The 23,090-nt window shown below is 38.1% G+C and overlaps 1 protein-coding gene across 1 annotated transcript; it reads right to left on the reverse strand.

The window, feature by feature from the left end:
- Positions 1–1,257: 1,257 nt before the first annotated feature.
- Positions 1,258–22,835, reverse strand: TBC1D31 (TBC1 domain family member 31; the record flags this gene model as incomplete). Its single annotated transcript, XM_010162552.2, is given in 22 exon segments — positions 1,258–1,403; positions 2,131–2,247; positions 3,161–3,311; positions 3,712–3,906; positions 4,905–5,045; positions 6,801–6,893; positions 7,832–7,967; positions 9,113–9,265; positions 9,886–10,118; positions 11,114–11,293; positions 11,887–12,020; positions 13,019–13,152; positions 13,409–13,555; positions 13,658–13,737; positions 14,579–14,755; positions 15,968–16,168; positions 16,387–16,546; positions 16,973–17,124; positions 19,883–20,061; positions 21,943–22,058; positions 22,655–22,820; positions 22,823–22,835. Coding segments are annotated over 22 exon segments (3,204 nt in total), but the record flags the coding sequence as incomplete, so codon positions are not given.
- Between the last annotated feature and the right edge of the window lie 255 nt (positions 22,836–23,090).

The following is a 23,090-nucleotide window of genomic DNA, read 5'->3' on the forward strand; positions in this document are numbered from 1 at the left end:
GGTGCGGCTCCTGCGCTTTTACCTGCGACCAAACCCCGCGAAGCTGCTCTCCGGCCCCTCAGTTTTGTCGTTGCTGTCGTGACGTAGGAAGCTGTAGTTCGGGCCAAGGGCCTGCGTCTCCCAGCTGTGGGCTGAGGGAAATAATGCCCCCCGTGTGTATTGCTCACAAATGCAGCGTGGCAGAGGGTTTCTGCATCCAAGCTGTCTGTGAACCTCTGCGAGCCCCTGTCAGCAGCTGGGAGCAGGGACATGGGTCCCGCTCCTGTGGTGGGCTGCAGGGCACAGGCAGGGACGAGGAGCTGCTGTGGGGACGTGGCCGGGCACCGGCTCCTGCCCGCTGGGAACACTCCGGGTTGTGCACGTTTCAAACTGTAACGTTTTTATGAACCCTAAGTGTGTGCACATGGCCCAAGGTGCTGGCCAAAAACTTCGTGGGTTTATTTTTTTCTCTTTAAATATAGAAATAATCACATGTCAACTCCAAGGCAGCCATCAGAACAAGGCCCTTTTCTCACCTCCTGCTCCTGCCTCCCAGAGATGACCGGTGCCTGTTGCGTTTTTCTCCCTTTGAAAAGGAACGATGCCTCTTCCCCACGCTCTGCTGAGAGCTGTGACATTGCTGTGGATCCCAGTCACTCACTGCTAATGTGACTGTTTCTGGTTCCAGACACAGAGGATGCCAACGTGACAGCCAGGGAAAATCAGCCCAGCAGCACAAAAATAGTTATCTTTCTTTAAAACCTCTGCCCCCTTTCTTTACCATGAAATGTGCCTGCTAATATGTGTAACAACTATACACATCTCCAGCAACAGAGGTTCCACAGCCCCTCTGGGACTTATTTTCAGTGTTTGGCTCTCAATGGAAAGGATTTTTTTTTCTCTAATTGCAAATTTCCCCGCTGCCAGTTGTAGAATCCACTTACACATCACTGACAAAACCAACATTTTAACCGTGGTTTCTTTCTTCAAGTCATGGCAAGTACCAGAACAAAGAAAGTACACAACTACTGCAAGTGTAATACCTTAATGGTAAAAAGTGAGTTTATTTTAAAAGTAAAAATAGCACTATAGTTACCAATAGTGAGAAGATTACAAACAACACACATTTTTCTAGCTAGCATTTTATTTTTATATAAAAATATTTCCAAAGACCTTTATAATAAACAATCTATGATAAGTCCTTAATTACACTATATATATTTTGCATTTCACTGATTAATAATTTGAAAGTACAGATGAGTTCCAGAACAAACCATCTCAAAGTGTCCACTTTGTAGTTTGGAAATGAGTTGGAGGACGCCTAGTTCGAGCCTGTGAGGTAAGCTTTTGTCTGAGCCGTCTGACTTCTGCCATCAGTTCCCGCTCCTGGCGTGCCAGTTCTTCTCGTCTTCTGTCTAAAGACACTTAAGTGCAAGAAATTTGGATTTATTATTGCGACTAAAAGTTTTCCATAAATACCACAAATATTTATTGGAAAACTGATACCTCCTGCATCAAAACACTATTTTTTTTTAGTACCACTGTATGCGAGACGGCCCTAAGACCCATAGAAGCGAGGAACAAGTCCTCCTAAGTTCTTTGAAAATGGTATCTGTGTTTTGCTACAAAAAGGTCAGATGCTGATTGGTCACTATGGCAGGTCCACAGGTACATATTCCCCATTGTGTACAGTTTTGTACACAAGATGCAGACAATTTTTAAGAGAGCTTTCACTGGCCACAATAGCCAGGACAGCCCAGAGGAAATGATTACAGACTAACTGCTGACTATAACTCTTAGGAAGATTTTGATGAAAGGTAGTTCTACATCTTCTCAACATCCCCAAATCATACATAACTACAAAGACAGCAAAAGCTCAGGTGAAATGATCAGGTCAGAATGGGATTAAACTAGGCTGAGGTTTAATAGGACCACTCTCAAAATGTGACACACTTCAGGCACTTCCTACCTGTGCTGCTCCTGGTAGTGAAGACATTTTTTCAGGTGTGAAATAGAATACAACAATAAACTGGTTTATTATACACTAAACACCTACACAACTAATAATGACTCAATTGCACAATGAAGTGTTCCAGTAACGCTTCTGAAATTAAATGTGAAAGAAAGAGGGGTCCTAACTTAGAAACTTACTGTATGATGATGACTCTGATGCAGACAAATAATTCAGACAGACGTTTCCAGACCGTGGCACCTGCTGGAGTTCTACCCCTCTTTCTGTAGGTCCAGCCTTTAAATCACGCAGTCTCTCTGTGGGAAATGAAGAGATGGATTCTTTTTAAGTTAAAAGCGTTTAAATTTCCAGTGAATTTTTCTAGCTTGAGGTGAAACAGTTTTTCTTCAGGAAGCAAAACTGGAACAAGCACTCACTCCAGCTAATGGCAAGTACAATTTGCTCAGAATTAGAAGTCAATGTTTCTAGTCTATGGGTCAAAGCTATGCATCACTGCATTCCATTTTAAGAAATTACAGCTCCACGTGTGCTGTTTCGTCCTATATAATTAATCTTCTGACAAATGGGCCACTAAGATCATGTGGAATATGGCTACTCGTACTTGCAGTTTTAGGAGGAGACACCCATTTTAATAATTTGCAGTTGCAAATTACTCCATATTAAAAACATTAGGCAAATAAGGGCAAAGCCTGAAAAAGTTCACCCAAAGCAATATTAAACCCCTAATCTTAATATGAATCACTAATCTTGTGTAAGCCTTGCAGAGATGGGGGAATAGGAGAAATATCTGCAAAAACACACAAATGCAGCATTTGAGAAGGATGTACTGGCTAATTCTGGAAGTTCATAAATGTTTTTTTTTCCTGTGAGCAAACACTTGGCAAAGTCACTTGTTGGCAGTGAGTTTGCTGCTGTTTACATTACTAGGCAGAGGGTTTCTAAGGGATGTGATTTTACGGTCAGCTTAAGCTGACCTAAACCTGTGCTTCTACCAAAAATGCCATCTACATTGCTGCATCTATAGATATCAAACCGAGATTCCTTTCCAAGTCTGGCCCAATGTATTGGTTTCAGGAAAGAATACTACCAAAAAGTATTTATGTAAAGGAGTTAAGTTTATCCCTAGCATTGGACACTTAGTTTGTATTCACTTGCTGAATGCTTCATGCCACCATCCACACAGGAGAACTGCATTATGTATACGCTCACCAAAACAGCCATCTTCTCTTTGCAGCTTTTCAGACAATTCTAATGTGTCATTCATTTTATCTTCTAAAAACTGTGTCCTGTGCTCATCTGCAGCAGCAGCAACCTTCTGCTCTTCTTCCAGTTGAGCTTTTTTCTTTGTAACTTTTTCCCACTGTGCAACAGAGATATTAAATGTGTCCTCAACAGATGTGTTGCAAGGAAAAAGCAACAAGTAAAACCATCTGGATTATTACAGACTAAACTTCACACTTAAATCAAGTTATTAAGCTAAGTGAATGTTTCTTTTTGAAAAACTTATTCAGACACCTAGAGAAAGGTAAAAGTCTTGGATCAGAGAAAAAAAAATGGGAAGACCATACAGAATTAGGAATATGCTTTACTAAGCCTAAAATATTTGCTCTAGAGCTTCAATAAACTTCCAGTCAAAACAGGAAAGGAGATTCCTAATGAAATATTCTTTCAATATTCTTCAGTTTTATGCTCTACCATGTTATAGTCGAGAGAGTTATTTTTGTGCCAGTCCCACTTAGAAAAAGAAATAATGCAAATACCGTTTTTTCTTCTGTTTCCCTCATGGCCTTCAGCAGTTCAGCTTCTTTCACCCTGTTGTCATGCAGGAGCTTGGCTATCTCTTCATAACGCTTCTCACGGTCCTGATCATCACACCTTAGTTTATGCAACGCTTGCAGCCTCCAGTCAGTGTCAATATGTTTCTGCTCTGCTTTGGCTAAATTTTCTTCAGCCACCTAATAAAACATGTTTCTTACCAGGAATCCGATTGCACTATTTTAAGTACACAGCCTTACAAACAGATAAAGTAAGATAAATTGTTCTCCAGTATCACTGGTGGATGTCCCTGCAGGGAGACTGTACCTGCAGTGCCACTCCTCTATTCGTTACAGCAGGCTGTCTCATCTATCAGGGCTTTCTTCTGCTTATTCTTCATCCTTCTTATTCTTCCCCTTACTGAGGGTCTTTTTTTAAAAAAAATCTTTTGAAAAGAAGCACCAACCCTCTCCATGATTTTGCTTTCCTAGCGTGGATTTAATACGCTTTACAGGTGCAATTAACATAAGATTGATACCTGGATGCCAATACTTCCACCCACATCCATCTGTTTCCAAAAAGCAAAGGCTGTTTACAAAAATTCAGACCCATATGTTTATTTCTAGACAAAATATAAATGCAGATGCCAAGCATATGGGCAGTGGGTTAGCTGCAACTATTTTTCCAACTGTGCAGTTACAAGTTCTGAGCTTGAAAATCTCAACAATTCCTAATGTCAAGTTACACACACTCATTACCGTGATCTAGAAGACAGCTTCTACAGCTGAATTTCCTGCCAAGTACTACCAACTGAAAGTTCCTTTGAGGCTTACTTTTGTTTTATTATGGTTACAAATAAAACATGTTCCTTAACAGGAGGATGACTTATTCTGAAAAGCACTTTTGAGTCTTACATGCCTTCTAAGTTCCGAGAAGTAAAGAAAAGTTAATATTCATGGCAGGGCCAGAGAATTTCATTATTATATAGCTGTTTGGATGTTTCAGTCAGATTTTTGAAAACTTTAAACATACCATCATAATCTATTAATATGGGTATCCAGAAATTAGATTTCTTTAGAAAATATTTTCATTTCAACTTGAACTAGTTAATTGCAGTTAAAATACTACTAGCTAGCACTACTTGTACTAGTTAGCATACTAACTCCCCAAAATACGTATTAAGATCCCATCATCTTACTATCTGAGCTTTCTGTTTTTCTTCTCTATCTATTTCCACCAATCTCTGAACAAGATGATCTTCCAGATCCACCTTTCTTCGACGGGCATCCACCTCTTCTTTAATTTCCTTTGTAATTGCCTCTTGATCTTTGATTAGATGCTGCCAAACACACAAACATAAATTATTGTTGCTAAGCTACTAACCCACATTTGTAATTCTGTCTCTTTAACATTTATTAAAATTTCATTAAACTAGTATTTGAATATAAGCACACATCTCATCCCACTACATATCATAACTGTCCAAGAAAATGATAGTCCCTGCTGTTTTATCCACTTGAAATTACACTAAGCCTGAGTCATCACAGTGGTCTCGCAGGCTGATACTGGTGTAATTCCATTCCCTGGATTACAGTGCAGCATAAAAGCAGAATTCCAACTTAAATGAATTAGATTCATCATGAAAATATTCTGCACTTTTACGGCACATTTTAGCCAAAACCTCAAAACATTTCACAAATATAAATCACGTTTCATGGTACAAGGACTTATAATAAACACATCTGCAGCATGAATGCAGAGATGATTTGCCAAAGTAGTACGAATCAGCAGTAGATCTAGAAATAGAATTTTAACTCTCACCACCTTTTCTTTACCTTGATCAGGGCACATCTGCACAGTTTTCTGGAGAAGACATAACCCCTTCCCAGGCCTGTGGGAATCTATTGAGCTGCATCAGTGGGGTACTGAAGCAAAGTTAACATGCACGGCCTTCTAGGTTTGAATATAGCCCCTCACTGTCAGCAGCAGAACAGTCGGATCAGGGCATGGCAGGGAAAGCCTGCCTACACGGACTCTTGTGGGCAGACATATATCCACAGTTAGTTAAATAATTGCTACCTTTCTAGCCTAAAGAGGGTGATCACTGTAGAATTAGTTCCCTTAAACAACTGACTTTACATGTACTGGAACACAAATGAGCTTAGCCTGGTTTGCCTTATGTAGCCACAATACAGCTGGCTGTATATTTAATAAATAAATGCTAAAAGAAATTTAGCTCAGTTATGCTCAGCGTAAGTTTAAAAAAGTCTATGGCCAAAAGCTCTAAAATGTCAAATATAAGCAGACACATGCTTCAAAACACGGGTTAGCTATCTGCATGTCCACCTCTGCTTGCATTCCATCGGATACGCCCATACGCAAGATGGGCACATGTAGCTGTGATTTCTAAACACTTAATTTACTATTTCTAACCAAAATGGACATTACTAAAGCCTTCCATTCACAGCCTTGCTTTTCAGTAATAATTAATTATAACAATTAATTCATATCTAACTTTAAGCAGTATTATTGATTAAAACCCTTTATTACTGAATAGCCATCCTTCTTTTCTTGTAAGCCAGTCATTTGAGAAAGGAACTGCACATTCCCCATGAACCACCCTAATTTCTTTTTGCTTAATGAAGTTGTTGGCAATTTGACATCTTTTCATCAACTACATCAATCTGCTATACTGTTCTCTCCAGAAAACGTAGATATATCTGGATATCACAGATTAAAGGGTGTGAGTTTCTGGGATGAGGAACATATTGTTATAGACTTATTTCTTATTTACACATTCTTCGCTTCTCTCAACCAGCTGAGCACACACCTAAACCCTGCAGCAAGCAAATGATACCTCTGCACAGAAGAATAAAAAAAATGGGGAAGTTATGGGGATTTTCTCCCAGAAAAAAAGATAACAGTGAGTTCTACTAATGCAGACGGTTTATTCTAAAAAAAGGTATCAGAGAAGGGAAAAAAAAAAAGGCCCCCTTTTTCCTCAGAAGGTCTAGTTGAATGAACAGAGACGAATCTGAGAACTGCAAAGGAAGAACCATTAAATACCAACATCTGTATGTTCCCTTTTAACTACCTGTTCTAAAAGCTGTCTTTGTGATTCAAGTTCCATCCGTCGTACTTCTACATCTTGAACAGTAGCAGCTGTTTCCTGCTTTCTCATGGATGCCTTGAGGAGAAGAGAAACACATCAACATACAGTAAAGGAGAAATTATTCTCCTTTAAAAAGCCAGTATCAAGAAGTATGTCCAAACCCCCAAGCCACAGCCTACTGAATCCTTGTTAACTTTCTGTCATACCAAGAATAATGGAAAGTATTGCATACCAAAAGTACAGGGCAAGGTGGAGAAGAGGCACAGGAATAGTTTTGCATCCAGCCAACCATATGGGGGAAATGTCAGGCTTGATCTAGCGCTAATAACCTGTCAGATGCAGCTCTGAATCAAACAAGGAGTCTCTGAACCCAGAACGCTGCAGAGGACAGGACACACATTGGGCAGTGGCCACTTTGCACCTTGCAGAGCCTGTGCTGAGCTGGATCTAACAAATCTTACAGCGCCCTGCCTGCAGAAATAAACACACAGCTGCACCGTGCTCTGCAAAGTGTGGTGCTGAGACATGAGGAATGGCCCTGCAAAGGCTCAATTCGTGCCCACAAGGTTCAAAAGCTTCCGTTCTCAGCATCTGCATGCCACGGTGCTCAAGCTAGTAACATGGGAGCAGAGCCAGGCCTGGCCAGAGGCCCCTGTGGAGCCTCTCAATCAACGGCAGAGTTAATTTGCAATCTGGACATACAGCCCCCAGACAGCTGAGAATTCACTACTCCTTTAAGGAGCTCATTACATTTTTCAACACTGCCAATATAAAGATGAATCTGGCTTTTCTCAGGAATTTTGCCAGTTAAAGCTAGCCAGTGGAACGTAGTAAGTGCCAAATAAAACTGTTAAATTATGCATTTACCACTTAAAGCAGTCCATCTCATGCTAAGTACACCTCTGGGCTCACAAATCCCAGCATATCAACTGAAATTTTAGTTATGCATTTTTTTCCTTGTTTATTTTCACTAATGAACCTTCAGGAAAAGAATTGCTTGAGCAATACTCAGCCTTTCTCGCAATTTCATCATCGAGACGTTTCAGTTCCATTTGACGCTGATCTAGCTGGTATTTCAGAAAACGCCTTCTCGAAGCATCTAGAATTTGTAGTTCCTTTACTTTCAGTTCTCTTTTCACAGCAGCCAGTCTTCAAAGCCAAAACAAACAGAAACAAGGGAACTTCCATGTATAAGAGGTCGGTACCAAAGAGCACAAACTTACCCTGCAGTTACCCATTAGTTACTACGAGCTAATCTCTAACCTACAAAGCTTAGGACAGTCGCTTTCAATCTTGTAAATTGTCCAGTTTTCATTTATAAGATAAAATTAAATTCACAGACACACAGATATCCTCTAATGGCAATGTCCCCAATTAAGCTTTGAAGCCCAGCGATCTGTTTCTGTTCTGCTTTAATAAGCACCAGTTTACTACTGCAATGATCCAGAACTGGAAACTCTTCCTTTGAGTAATTGCCAGTGTCCTGGTACCTCTTTCTGCACAAAATTAGGCCGAAGTTTATTTAGAAAATATCAAACTCTTTCAAGGAACAAAACCACAAACTCAAGAATTAGTTTGCAAAGAAAGGCTCACTGCCCTCTTTTTAAAAAAATAAACTTACTCTGTAGGTTACGGAGGTTTAAGAGAAGCATCTGTAGACATGGGACGTGGTTTAGTGGTGGACTTGGTAACATTAGGTTAACGGTTGGACTTGATGATCTTAAGAGGATTTTCCAACCAAAATGATTCTATGATTACTTGTAGTTGATCTAAAAAACTACAGAGATTTTTAAATTCTCTTAAACCTTCAGAACTGCAAAAGGTACAACTAACAGATCAGGTTCAGTACTATCACAACTCTTTCCTCAGAAACTGATACAAAATGAAGTCTTTTTTCTAAATCCAAGAAATACGAGACTGTGTACAGTCACTGATCCTGTAAGTGACTCTTATATTTGCAACATGAGTCTGCCCACAGTGCAAGTTTGAAGTCTCAGTGTGCAAACACACAGCAATTGACTGCTTAAGAGCATTGACAATCCAAAGAGACCAGACAAAAGGCTGGGAGCTGAGATGAAAATATACTGGCCTCTAATCTGCTGTGCTCCCTCAGGCAAGGCAGTAATACAACCCAGATCACTTCATTCCCACACCAAAATCTGACCCACTAGACCACACTGTTTTCCCACATTACAATTTATATAAATTAGTGGCGATTTCTCCTTTACTCATGGTTGAAAATGTAATAGCAGGATACAACAGCCAGGTCCCTAATGCTTCTTATATTATAATACCTCTGCCTCTGTTCCGCCAGCTTCTCTTCCTCTTCCAGTAGCATTTTTCGCCTCTGTTCTTCAGCTTCTCTAAGTAATTCCGGCTGCCGATACCAGGCTTCATCTTCTGCTTTCTGCTCCTGTGCTTTAGCTTCTAATTCATGTGCTAATTGCCTAAATGGAAGGAGAGCACATGTTAATAATTCAAGCCAACTATCAAGAAATTACTTGATTGCTTAGAAATTGATGACTGTACTAGCAAAGACCTGCTGAAATGCAATGTCATGAAAGAGTACAGCATCCCCTTTATGTACTGATAAAGTGCATGGCGAAGAGTCACAACACTGACTGTTACAGACAACGGGGGCATTTCACATGAGTGCAGATATTTTCTTCCTCACATTCTTAACAAAAACTAGTTTCTAAAGGTGCCTTGGCATCATGGTAGCCACTGATTTCAACAGCGAGCTGAGAACTCCTGGCCCTTCACAAAGTTGGACGCTACAAGGTCAACAGAGGTTTAGACTCCAGCTTACAGGCTTTCAAGTTTGAAGACTTGCAGCCCAATATTTTCTGTGAAATAACAAATATCTTCTGTTTAAGATAAGACTACTGGTTTAACTTAAAAATGTGTCAAACCAAATACCTCTTAACCTTTATCAGCTATTTACAGTAATCTTCCTGAATTTTCTTAACTGTCTCTCTCCTCAAGCATACAGATTACACCAGAAAGAGGCAATTGTGTCCACCTGTCCCTCCCAGTCTGATACCGTCTTCCACTTTGCCATTAATACCTTTCTCGTAAGTATTCAATTTCATCTTGTCTGATCCTTTCCCGTTCCCGAGTCTGATAATCCACAATGAACTTGGGATATTTATTAAATACAGGGTACTGTCCTTTTGTAAGGGGTATGAAGTCATCAAGCATACGCTGGGGATGGATATCTAGTGGTGTAGCCTCCATAAGATGATAAGCTTCCTTAATCACAACGTTAATGTCCAGGTTGTTACGATGATGAAAGAAATACTGTAAGAGACATGGTTCCATTTACATTCTATGAAATATTAAGCAAGTTTTAAATATAACTATTTAGGAATAATTAGGTAAATTAGCAAGATCTATATTCCACAAGTTGATTTAAAAAGGGATTATTGTTAGCCCTACTGATTAGTAAAATATCACCGACTCAAATGACTTGACCCAAAGCTCTTCAGGTTGTAAGAGTATGTTCTGCTTCTGTTCCTTCTCCTCAAATGGCAGTTGCGTAAGGGATCTGGAAAACTAGGTGTGATTTTACAGTGTCTAACTACCTGCACAGACACTCCTACCACTGGATAAACCTCCCTCGACTTCTGGTGTTCAAGCTTGGAAGTCCCTCTTCTTAAAGGACTATTCTTCTTGTCAAAGAACTTATTCAGCAAGAAAGTCTTGGTTATTGGTTATTATTAAATGTAGCAATAATGTTTTCTGTTTGATGTCTGTCAAACTGACTGTTCACAAGCACATTTTCAAGGTGGAACCCTTTGTTTGCCTGCAGAGATATTTTCAAATGAAAAACCTCCTCCCACGGAGGGCTAAACATAAGGAAACTTTTTTATTTAGCTTCAGAGAACCTCAAATAATACTGCCTAATTTTGCAAATCTGAAAGCAAAATAATGAACCAACTCAACAGAATGACTGTATCTTGTCTCCACAGGCAGAAGTCCATATTAGATCCCCAAAAAAGAGGCAGAATTATTTTGTGGTTGACAAACTATTGACATTTACAAAATGGCTTTTAGTGGCATTAGAAAACTTAGGAAAGCTTTTAAATATCTCATTGTATGAAACTGCAGGAACTGCTCAATAATTTACTGATTTATTGTGTATTTGCCAGGTTCTAGATGATGTTCAGAAATATGCAATAATATATTAATGTGGAAATGAAACATCTTCTAACCTCTGTAACAACAGATACAATGTTTTATACATCTCTGTAGGTACACTTTCATATGACTGACTGAAATATGAAGACGTTTACCTCAAAATCCGCTATTTGATTACAGTGAAGCAAGGGAGTTCTGGAACATATAATATAGGCAACAACAATCATTAGAAAGTACGAAGGATGGTTGGAGAAGATATTGTCAAAGACTTTCAGCCATTCTTCTCTTGTTAGAACCTCAGAGAACAGTGTTTCTAGAAGAGGCCATGCATAAACCTACATTATTTGGGAAAATTGACAAAACAAGCTATTAGCATAATTTTACCATTCCTTGTAAAGAAATACTATGAAATTTTCTTGCCTTACACCAAGAATCTGTCAATTTATGAAAGAAACAGGAACTAAACCACAATACTTGAAGATAAGTTTCATCACCCAGAATAAACGTTCAAATTTAATATGGGGTGATTTTAAATACATTTCTTATTTCACCGGATGTCTAAATCTTCTGTTTAGATTTGTGAAGCTAAAATAATCCCTAATGATAAATAGGGATTACAAAATTAATTCATCACACCTATGGCCGCTTTTGAAAAAAAAACCCAAACAAACTGCATTTGTAATTTGATTAGTAGATTTTCAAGCAACGTGGACTTGAGACTTTAAAGAACTACAGTAGCACATTTGTGAGATTTATGATCATGGAAAATGAAAAACTGCAGAAAAACAATGATACAATCTTTAAACTCCCATATCATTCACTCCTATTTAATGAAAACTCCCTCAAAAAAGAATTATGTCAAAAGTAAAGACTAGTGCACTATCATTCATGCAGTGACATTATATACAAAAGTTGGCTAGAATATTACCTGTGAAGTCACACTGTGCTTTATTAAATGCTGAAGCAGCTCTTTGTCATGATGTGCCAAAATATTTTCCATCATACTAAGGACATTAACTGGAGGATTGGGAAAATACTCAAACCAGTGCTGACAAAAATTAACTGAAAGAGAAAAAAAAGCCCAACACAATCCACTGTAAACCAGAGTGATAAACTCTTGACAGCCTTAAGGTTTGGTTATAAAGGCTATCAATCTAAGAGGCAGTTTTAGGCAGCAAAACCTGTTTAAAATATTCCCATCTCTCCTCTTTCGTAGCATTTATTCCTAAACCATTCCCAGAGTACACTGCTCCTCCAGCTGCACTGGCATGAGTGTTTGTGTCAGTACACTCTGAACCAGACTGGAGAACTAATGTGGCTCAAAAATAAAATGAAAAAAAGTCTGTGTGCTGTGGGACTAAGTGGTTGGAGGCAGATGGGAATACTTAAACCAGTATTTCTGTCTCATGAAACTACAGCCTGTATCAAGTAATTTTTAACATACTAAGAATAATTTCCGTAAACTTGGATACTTGGATAGTTATTCACTAACAGCATGTGTTTGCAAAGTGGGTATGCATGCTTGGCAGCACATACCTTCTGTAGACTTAGCAGCAGCTGCAACAACTAATTTAAGTGTAAAGCACTTTAATTTAGAATGTTTCTTCAGAAGACAGCCATAGCCAGCTTTCAGCCACATGTCTAATTTTGAGTTACCACATGCTTAGGACAACTAAACACAGTAAAACCTTAAAAGAGATCATTACCTTTTGACTGGGAGTAGGTGAGGGGGTGGGTGTGACTACTTTGCCCATGTCTCAGAGATTTTGGTATGATCCTAGATACATTTGTTTTTGCTGATTAAACTTTACTAATACTGCTAAACTGCTAACTTTTTGCTAGAAACACTGCAAAAGGAACTCTAATATCTTGCTTTGTTTACAAGCAGGTTTTTGTTTTAAGCATACAGTTGCTAAATAGTAATTCCTGGCAACATCTTTAGAAGAGAGCCTGGTCACCTCTTAAAAAATCCCTCATCCATTTAATCAGGAAAAGCTCTTTTGCATGGGAAAGCTTAAAAATGTCACAGCATATTTGAGTTTTTTTAAACCATTGCTTACCTACTACTGTAGCAACAACTTCAAAGCAGATCAGCTGGTTGTTTTGGAATAATTTTACAAATGGGAATGCTAACAAAGGAATATAAGGCGTCTCAGCAAAGATAGCAGACCAGTGAGATAGAGCTGATAAGGTTCTATAGGCAAAGGCAAACAAAGGTTTAGAAAACACTGATCCAAAACCAAACAAAAACATAATATGCATTTTAGAACCACAACATAGACATATTGTAAACTTCAAAACAGATGCAGGATTATGAGCTATAAAAATAAAATTGCATGAGGGCACTACTAATTTTTCTTACAGCTGATTCCAGCTATTAGATACATTTCAGATCACCATATGAAAATAAAAATAGATAATATTTTAATAAATATAAATATACATTTTACCTCTGTAAAACTCTCAGCAGTTTCCTACTTTTGATGGGATACTCATTTTGAATATTCACAAATGCACTGTGGGTACCTTTATCTATTAGGCTACTGAATGCTAAGTGGTTTTCAGGAAGTTGTAATAAGGAACGCCAAACAAACATCCTGCAATTAAAATGCAGACTTAGTCAAGCAACTTCTCTTTCATAGGCGAGTAAACACAAGCAATTTTATTTTGTGCAAGTATGAACATGCACACAAACATACCTGTACTTTGCTGGATATTCTCCAAATCCTTTCAATAAGGCCCGCAGACGTTTCTTGTTTAATCCACCTGGCAATTCATTCTACAAAATAGGGGATCAACAATAACTGTAAGTATTTCTCTTTCATTATCTCTTTCCTTGCACTTTAATTGATTATAGTAGCTAAATATAGAAGTTCCTAGCATATTAAAAAAAAAGTGTACTGCTATCTGTTACATAATCCTAGGTATTCCAACAACAAAGATAATACAAAAGATCATTCATCTACCGAACTCAGAGAACAGCTGCCACTGATTTCAGTCAGAAGCAAATCAAACGCTGACTGAACTATATATAATTAAATGATGGATACAGCCAAACCATAAAGAATATTGGCATAAGGAATAGATCATATTGTGATGAATGTTACAGGAAGATATAGATATGTGTGTATATATATGTCTATGTGTGTGTGTGTGTGTGTGTATATATATATATATATATGTATGAGATGCAATATAAAAACAGGGAGAGAAGATGGCATAGTGATGACAGAAGAGAAATAAATGTAACAGTAATGCATCTTCTAAATAGTTAATAAATAATAAAATGGCTTCTAGATAGACATTTTAGAGGTGCCAGTTTGCCAGCAGGGAAGCTGATCAGATCTAGCAAATATCTGAATGTGTCACAAGTTGCTTGAACAACTTCAGAAGTACCCCAAACTGAGTGGAGGCAGCTCTGGCTGTGTCACATAACACTGGAGTATCAGTTAAACAGAGAGAGGAAATGGTACTAAAACTCCCTCAATCCCCTCTCTGCTCAAACATCCAAGTGAATCAGTACCTGAATTTATTCTTTAAAATAAGTGGCTAAATATTTTTTTGCAATGAAATTTAAATGCTGCAGACTGGAGAACAAAATATTTGCAACTTTTCCCTACCTCTTTATTTTCAGGTGATGTGTTCACTTGCAGTTTTAGCAATCTGGTTTGAATTTTGCTTCCTTTAGATTTCCAAGGCCTCTCTGACCTTCCTGAATTCACTCTCATTGTCAGTTTATTTGCCTCTGACGTGCACTTGGACCAATCTTCTACTACTTTGAACACGGGTGGTGGAGGCTAATATTAAGTGCAAATACCTTGGTTAACATCTCGTAAAACAGATTAAATAACACTATAATTTGATGTTTACTCTATTTTATAAGCCATATTTTTGAGCCTGATGCCCATAGCAAGAAGAATAGAGACACATTTATACCATAAATAAATATATATGGACTGTATACTCCTAAGTAAGTATGCCGGTGAATAAAAATGCTGTAATAACCTAGAAAGACTGTGAGACGGTTTATGTAGCTTCCAAACCAACTCAAACATCAGGTTATTTCCTTGTTTAGCAAACACTAAAATATAATTTGGATAGTATAAATATGTATCATGTACTGTTCAGGCTATTTACTTTACTATGTTTCTCTGTGTCACTAAAATATTTGGCATTTCTATAGCACCAGTTAAAAAGAATACAAAAAACCTTTACAAACTTTAATTATTCTTCAGTGTGAGGGAGATTGAGGGAGATATTAATTCAGTGTTGGAGACTGGGAAAGGAAGTAACAAAGTGGATATCCCAGTTCATGTCAAACCAGCAGCAAAAGTGCAAATGGAATGCATGTGTGACATCTTTACACATCCTTCCTCAGCTCCACCTCCGTCATTACCCAAGGCTGGTTACTGTTTACTTCAAAGACATGGTGATTTAAGATATATGGAATTCTGGATTTAGAAACCTGACTCTCATTAATAAATGACTTTAATAAAATAGGAACTGGTATTTAGAATGTTTGTTATTTAGTTGGGATTAGGAGTATGATTGTGCCATAATAATGGATGCTGGTATCCAATAAGACAGTGAGAACAACAAAATCACAGAAACAAAAACACCATTCATCCTCGCAGTTTAAGGCAGCATCAGCTGCAAAACATTTCCTACAGGAAACGGAACAGAAGCAGCACAATTATGCTCTTTCCATCTCCCCCAAAACATCGTTACAAAGAGAAACTGGTCCATACAAATTGCTGTAGAAAGAAATACCACCACCCCCTCCTCCCAACACTAGAAACACAGTGATACATGTACTTTAAAAACATAGTTACTCCAGTATGTTGGGTTGTACTATGAAGGAAACTCTACAAACCACTTATTTCTTAATTTATAGTGTTATATATGGAACTCTAATACGTCTGCAAACTAGTGCTGATACAAAAGTTATGTAGACAAGTATTAACTTTAATGAGATTTACTGCTGTTCTAAGAAAGGTAAGACACTCTACCTTATTTTCTTCTTGAGTCAAAGCTTGGACACTGTATAAATTAAGGCTACCATTTTCCATTACCGATGCAATATACCGTCCATTGGGGCTAATTGCTGCTGTACTAATTCCCTCTTCATGACTCCCAATGTCAAACAGAAGTTTGCATGTTTCTATATTGATAAATCTCATAATATTATCTTGACTTAACACTCCAAGGACCTGTAACTTAAAAGGATTCATCAATTAATTTGTAAAACAAAGACAAATACCCAATTCAGCAACGACACCCAATTAAGCTGAAAGGGAAATTGAGCAAACATTTAGCACAATAACCTTCCTTTTGTTTGGTGTGGGTCCATATCCCCAGTGTCCCCCCAGAGCCCTCAAAGTATGTGTTGAATCAACTAACCAGTCTTAAGCTTTGTAAAAAACCTGACCTGATTAGAGCCCCCATCGAAACTGTCAGGGAGGAATTCCAGGTGACGGACAGCTCGTACTTTTGCAGGCATCTGGATTATTCGTATCAACTGCTTTGATTCTAAACACCATAAGTGAAGATGATTTGATTTTCCACCAGCTACAAAAATCTGTCCATCTCTAGAACACAGATGAGGCAAAGTTTCCATCAGAATACTGTAATTTAAATTAGCATTAGCTAAAAAGAGAGAGATTGTACATTTCCTTCCATGCCCTCAAATCACTTTTGAATCTGTCAATATTCCTGTCATGCTCTCCTGAAAGAACAAAATAGCTCCTAAATAATAAAATTTGCTTTTGTAAAGGATAGTTTAAACCTTATTTTAGTGGTCATAAAGATCAACTTACTTTATTTCAACTGCTATGGGACTGTAATAAAAACTGCTATTGATCCTTGCTGAAAGTATCAGTCACAGTAGAGTTCAAAAGCTTATCATAGTATATAGCTCAATACATCCATAAAACAGTACAAATAAGGAAAGAAAACCTGTCTTAAAAATACAGTTTTTGTAGTCTGCCTTTAGAATGTTTAAAATAGCAATTTACCTGGTAACTGCAAAGACCTTATAAAGTAATACAGAACCTTCTACAGGAGTTGGCAACTGGTATTTACAGCGAAGAGTATCAAATTCCCATGCAAAAACAGAATTATCTTTGAAACAGCTGAGGATGGTGTTACTCAACGGAAGAAAAAAAACCTGGAAGAATATGGAAAAGAAAAAAAAAAGGAGTATGTTGTCAAGGAAGTGCTCTTTAACTTGGACCAAAGTGTATGGCAGAAAAAAATACAGCAAGAAACCACGACAGTATGGCTATTGCTGTAACAGCTGCAGTGCAAGGCTCAGATCCCCCAGGCAGCGGGACCCCTTCTCCTGTCGCAGCCTAGGCAGGCCCACTCTCCCTTGAGCTGGTTCAGAGCTTGTTGTACCCTTTGCTAAGCCAGCTTAGCTCACTGAAACTACACAAGTCTTTATCTGTGTCATTTTTATGACTGTTAAACCATCTTGTGGAGGTTTCTGGTGAGCGCTAGAGAGGATGTAACACAAACAGTGGGAACGTGAACCCAGAAGCAGAAGGGGATGGAAGACGGGAGCCAGAACTGCTCATTCAGCAACTGCTTGTTGCATCTTCTACACATTGGCTTCAGCATTCAAATAGTACCAAGGGCCTGCAAATGCACTCAATGAAGCATTCATCTTTAGACTTAAACTCCTTAGTTTTATGTTATTAAAAGTAAAAAATATTGTAGGAAGTTTAGCAATTTATTTTCCACCTATGAAATGTGGCTTTTACTATGAGGACAAATGAAGATAAAAACAAAAAGCTTGTAAATATATTTTTTTAAATTACTCTGAATATGTTTATTGCTTATGTGTAATCTCTTTCGATAAAGAAAAAGAATGATTATTTACATTTTTGGATGTCATCAGATACATTCTTGCTTAATGACAAATTATTGGTTTAGATCAGAGGTTCTATTTTGGTACAGCACATGCACCTTCAGCAGATTCCCTGTACCTGTAATTTTGGAGGTTAAACTGAACATGTCTTCTGGCACTGAACTTTGATGGACCACCTGAATGACTCACTCGCTGAGATTTACAGTCAGTGCTACAAACTTCAGAGTTTTGGTCTGAATGGTCTCTTGGGGCCTTGAAAATCTGTAAATCTGGATATGTGGGATGAGATTCATCTTGCTGAATGTTAGTGACTGAAAGCTGGATGTTCCGGCCAAATTAGTCACTTGACAGTGAGCAAAAGTTACCTGTGGGGAAAGAGTCACCTCCCCTACCAGAGTCATTTATCTTCAGACACACTGAGCAGCCTGTCCTCCTTCAGGGACCCTGAGGAAGTCTAGATAATGAATTGAGAGCAGATGCCTATCATGCAGGTGGATGAAGTTTACATATTGGTAAACTGGAGTACTGAAGTAAAGAGGCACCAAAAAGTACACCCCAGAGACTGGTGTGACACTACTACTATGGGTCAGACAGCAAGAACCCAACTATGGACAGTGAGTGTCAGGGCTGCAGTCTAATAATAAATCTGATCTTTAATAAAGTACTCATCTGTATGTCTTAAATCGTGGCATGGGAGTAAGTATTGTTATCTCTGTTCTAAAGACAGGAAAATTAAATCCAGATAAACTGGATTATTTGCATAATGTCCTATCAGAAATGGTCGAGCCAAACCAAAAGTGCAGACTCTTGATTCCCAAACAGTGATTTATACATCCAACCACAGTCACTACTGTTTGGATTTAAAGGTTGTTTCCATATCGGAACATCCTGACCCTACAATTCCAAGAGCCATTTATCAATAAGAAGCCCCTACACATATCCTACACAAAGAAAGATACTCAGCAGTAGAAAAATCTTGTCCACTGAGGAAGTGCAGCCATTCTTTGGTGGGAAGACATGATAATTATTTTAGCAACATGCACTACACAACAGTTTTAATAAAACAAACAAATGAACAAAAATTTATGCATGATCTTCTACAGTAATTGCTAGGTGACCATTTCAGGCTGACAAAATTTCTCCTGACCTAGACCACGGTGAAGACACTCAAATGAGTAGCCTTGTTCTCTGCAAAATCAGCAGGGCTTCTTAGTGACCAGCCTGATGAGAACTTTGGTTTGAAGTGGTGTTGGCAAGAGTATTCACTGCAGGCCAGCATGTGTGTAAGCAACACTCAGCCACTGCGTCATAATTTCTGCAGTACTTACGCTGAAGTCTGACATTTGGTGGCGCAGGCAGACCTGTTTAAAGCAGCGTAACACTAAGGAAGACATATTTAAACCACTCCCTGACACAAACCTGTCATCCTTCTCATCCCCTGTGTTGTTTCATTGTAAATGTCTGTGCAGCAAACTGAAGCAAAGAAACCATTAGGCTGAAAAGCAGCAGTTTATTTTTGCTGAGTTACTTTTCAGCTTTGTTTGTGCTCACAGTCAGTGCTTAGCAAGCACAGAAAGAAAAGCAGCTTTGGAATAAGCAACTGAATGTGGTAGGTGGTGGTGACTGTCTCAAGTTACCATTATAAGTTACCAAAACTGCTTTTTTAACAACACCTTTAAATCTCAGTATCATTCAGGTTGGAATCTATCTCCAGAGGTCCCTTGAGCCCACTCCCAGGTCAAAGCAAGGTCAATCTAGAAGATGGTTCCAACTTCCAGGTTAAATTGGGTTAGTCAAGGTCATATCCAATCAAGTTTTGAGTATCTCTAAAGATGGAGGTTCCTTAAAAGTTCCCAGCAGATCTCTGCAACTATTGAGTCATGATTCCAGTGGTCTGGGTGACGTGACAGGATCACAGTTAAGGAGATATGCCCAAAGAACACAGAAAAGATTCAGCTGTATTTAAAAAATATTTTCAAGTACTGTGATTTTAACATGTGTTGTCACTCCTCCTGAGGTATGCTTGTTCACCCTTTAGTAATTGCTCTTTACTCACCTTCTGTATACCCACAGACTGACGAACATTCAGCTTTCTTTTTCTTTGAAAGGTGTCCAAGTCCCACAGTTGTGCTGTGTCAGTGGATGTAGTGATGGCATACCTGCCTGAGCCATGGACAGAGATGGAAGACACTGAAGAATCATGTCCCCTCATCCAACTAACCAGCTCCTTGGTTTCTGCAGGAGTTGATGAAAAAAATGAAAAGGACATGAAAGCCATTCAAAGTGAACCAACTACTACTTTACTCTTTATTGCCAACACTATGCTTTGAAACAGACTTTTAAGCATACCTAGTATATGACCATTTACCATCACAGCCCAACAAACAAGAAACAAAGGAGTAAGTCTTCATGTAGTTATTATAACTTAGAGAAACAACCATCTCCTCATCTCCAAGTAGCAGATTTCACCAGTTATTCTCAGTTCTACACGGAAAGCCAACTTGCAAAGACTTGTTTAATTTAGCCTAAGAATCAGTCTTACAAAGTCATGAACACTGTGATCAGGGAAGTTCAGCATGTCTCGTGGGCAGATTATCCGATGTGAACACCTGCAGTAATCTCTGGAAGTTGAGACTGAATGTTCTGGTTAGAATTCTCCACTTGTTTTGACTTGTGGACAGTATGTATGAATGATTACTCAGCTATTTAGAGGTGCAAGGAAGGAAGGTTTAATGGCAAAGGGCTATGACTATAGAAAGGCACAGTCAGAAAGCAACACCTCATTAAATCTTTTAGACTCCATAACACTTTTATGCTGTGTATTGCATACTAAGGAAATGGTTCCTCTGATTACTTTGTCTCCCACTTGTGACTGCATGACCACTAATCTTCCCTCAGCAACCAAACTGTATTTGCAGCAATTACACTATTTATGTTGGGTAGTTTGCCTGACAGCCAATGTGGTGGTTCCAGCTGACCTACTGCTGTGGCATCAAAGATGGGAAATGGCTATAAAGCAGTTCACAAAGTCTAACAGTCAAACTTTCTGCTGTGCTTACAGACAATTGAGAGCTTAAAGCTATTGTCACCTGGGAGGACGACATGGAATTACAGAGTACGGCTTCTAAAGCAGGGGATGGAGCCCACCGACTAAGTATTATCTCATACACCTCTAAGGGTAGTGCACCCAATACTGACTTATGTGAATAGCATTTCTATTTCAAAACATCCTTCACTATGACTTGGTATCTGAAAACAGCAGCATATAAACATGCAGGACTCTCTAGAATAATTAAGAAGATTTCTCTAAGTGCATTCAAACTCTAAGTTTGGTGTTACTGTGGTTCAAAGAAGGAGAAAAAGCACGGAGGATTTCAGACCTTAACTCCGACTCTTCCTCTGTTTTGGGAAACTGGGTTACATTAAAATCTTCACTGATAATATCAGACTCAAACCCTCAAACTGCAGATGAGTGATTCCTAAATCTTTTTAAAAAGATTTAAATCCAGATGACAAGAGACACTACAACTGCACTTTTTGATAGGTTAAGATTAATTTATGAAGAATGAATTGTCAATGCCTTTTATTATTTAAACTTCTAATCAAGAGAGAGACACACAGCTGGCCTGTGAAGTTAATTTTAGACATGCTTTTGAACAGGGATACAGATCTACTTCCATACTCAAAAGTATTGTCAATTCTTTTAGTGTATATTGTCACTTTGTTCAGATATTTTACTGTAAACAGAGTTAATAATTGGTTCAGTTGCAAACTAACATACTTTCAATTGATTTTGGTTCGATTTTACATAGAGCACCTCATTCTAAGCAAACATATACAACATTGCTTTAAAAATGGTAACATACATAATTGTGATCCTGTGCTAAAGTTCAGTCAAACAGATGCCAGTGTGACTTAGGGGGAACGAGAAACTTTGACGAAGCAAAGGGTTCATTTACCCACAGGACAATAACCCGAATGGGCCCAAACTTTTTTTGGAAGAACAGATGGCATGAAATACATATTTCCTTAAAAAAAAATAAATTAAAAAACAAAGCTAAAATTCTATAGGTTTTCATAACAATCCAGATAGTAAGCCTTTAAATTTCTTCTTACCTGTATCAAAGCATTTAACAGAATAATCTGCCAAAGCCACCAGGAATTCTGTCTTTCTGCGAAGATTAAATGCCAAAGCAGTGCAAGGCTGCATTGTTCGCTGAACAAGGTTGAATCTATTTAAAAATACACATTCTTGTGTTAGGAAATTTTGGTTCACAATGTCAAGTGAAGTAATAACTTAATCAATTTCCATACATTTCACTGAGAGAAAAAATAAATTAGCTCAAAAGTAGGTAGCAAATAAATTTCATTATAAAAAAATCTAAAAATCATTGCTAGGATTTTAAAACTTAGTAGTTTAAAATCGAAAAGACTGATTAATGTATTTCTGCAAATGACAATACTAGGTCTAGTTTATTGTAATTCATGGCTCATATTATTAATTTATCTGTACCATCCAAAGAATAACTTCTTGAGGTAATATTTAATCAGTTAAGTTCTATGAAATTGCTGTTTGTTCAGTTTACAGTTACAAACTTCTGATCTTTTAGAGCAACTAAACTAATAAAATAATATTCAGGGAGCCTACATGTGACACTGGCTTGTGGTTTCAGCTCTGAGCAAACCACTACCTATTTCCACATTCATGGAAAACTGAGGGTTAAAAGCAGGGTTAAACTGTGGCAGGCTGTCCAGGCAAGTTCCATCCATCCACCTGAATGTTACAACTGTCAAAGCAATTAAAATGCCTTGATAAAAATATTCTTACCTGTTTCCATTCAAGTCAAAAACATATATATTCCCTTGGTGGTCTCCAGCGAGTAGAGAATCTCCAGAACTGTCAAAAGCCACATTCAGAAAACGTATTGTCTTGGAATGGTATCCTTTGACACTATGAATTATGTTTACTATAACTCTGTGAAGAAAGTAAGCAGAACAATCATGCTTAGAATGTTTTTTTAAGCACATATTTCTCCAAGACCTAGGATTAAAATGTTCCCAGCTTATGGTTTTACAATTCCAATCACTCACAGTGTTCTATGAAAAATCTTCTTCCATGAAAAATATTTTTTTCTCATATAAAAAATCTACTAAACAAAGGAAGCCATTCACGATGTTGGAAGGCAGCTGGGAAACATGTAAAGCAGATGGGGGAAATCCACCATTCATGATTCTTTTATGTGTCTCCTAGTTACCCAATTTTC

The sequence above is a fragment of the Antrostomus carolinensis genome, unplaced genomic scaffold, assembly GCF_000700745.2.
Source record: "Antrostomus carolinensis isolate BGI_N321 unplaced genomic scaffold, ASM70074v2 scaffold51300, whole genome shotgun sequence".
Taxonomy (NCBI): Eukaryota; Metazoa; Chordata; class Aves; order Caprimulgiformes; family Caprimulgidae; genus Antrostomus; species Antrostomus carolinensis.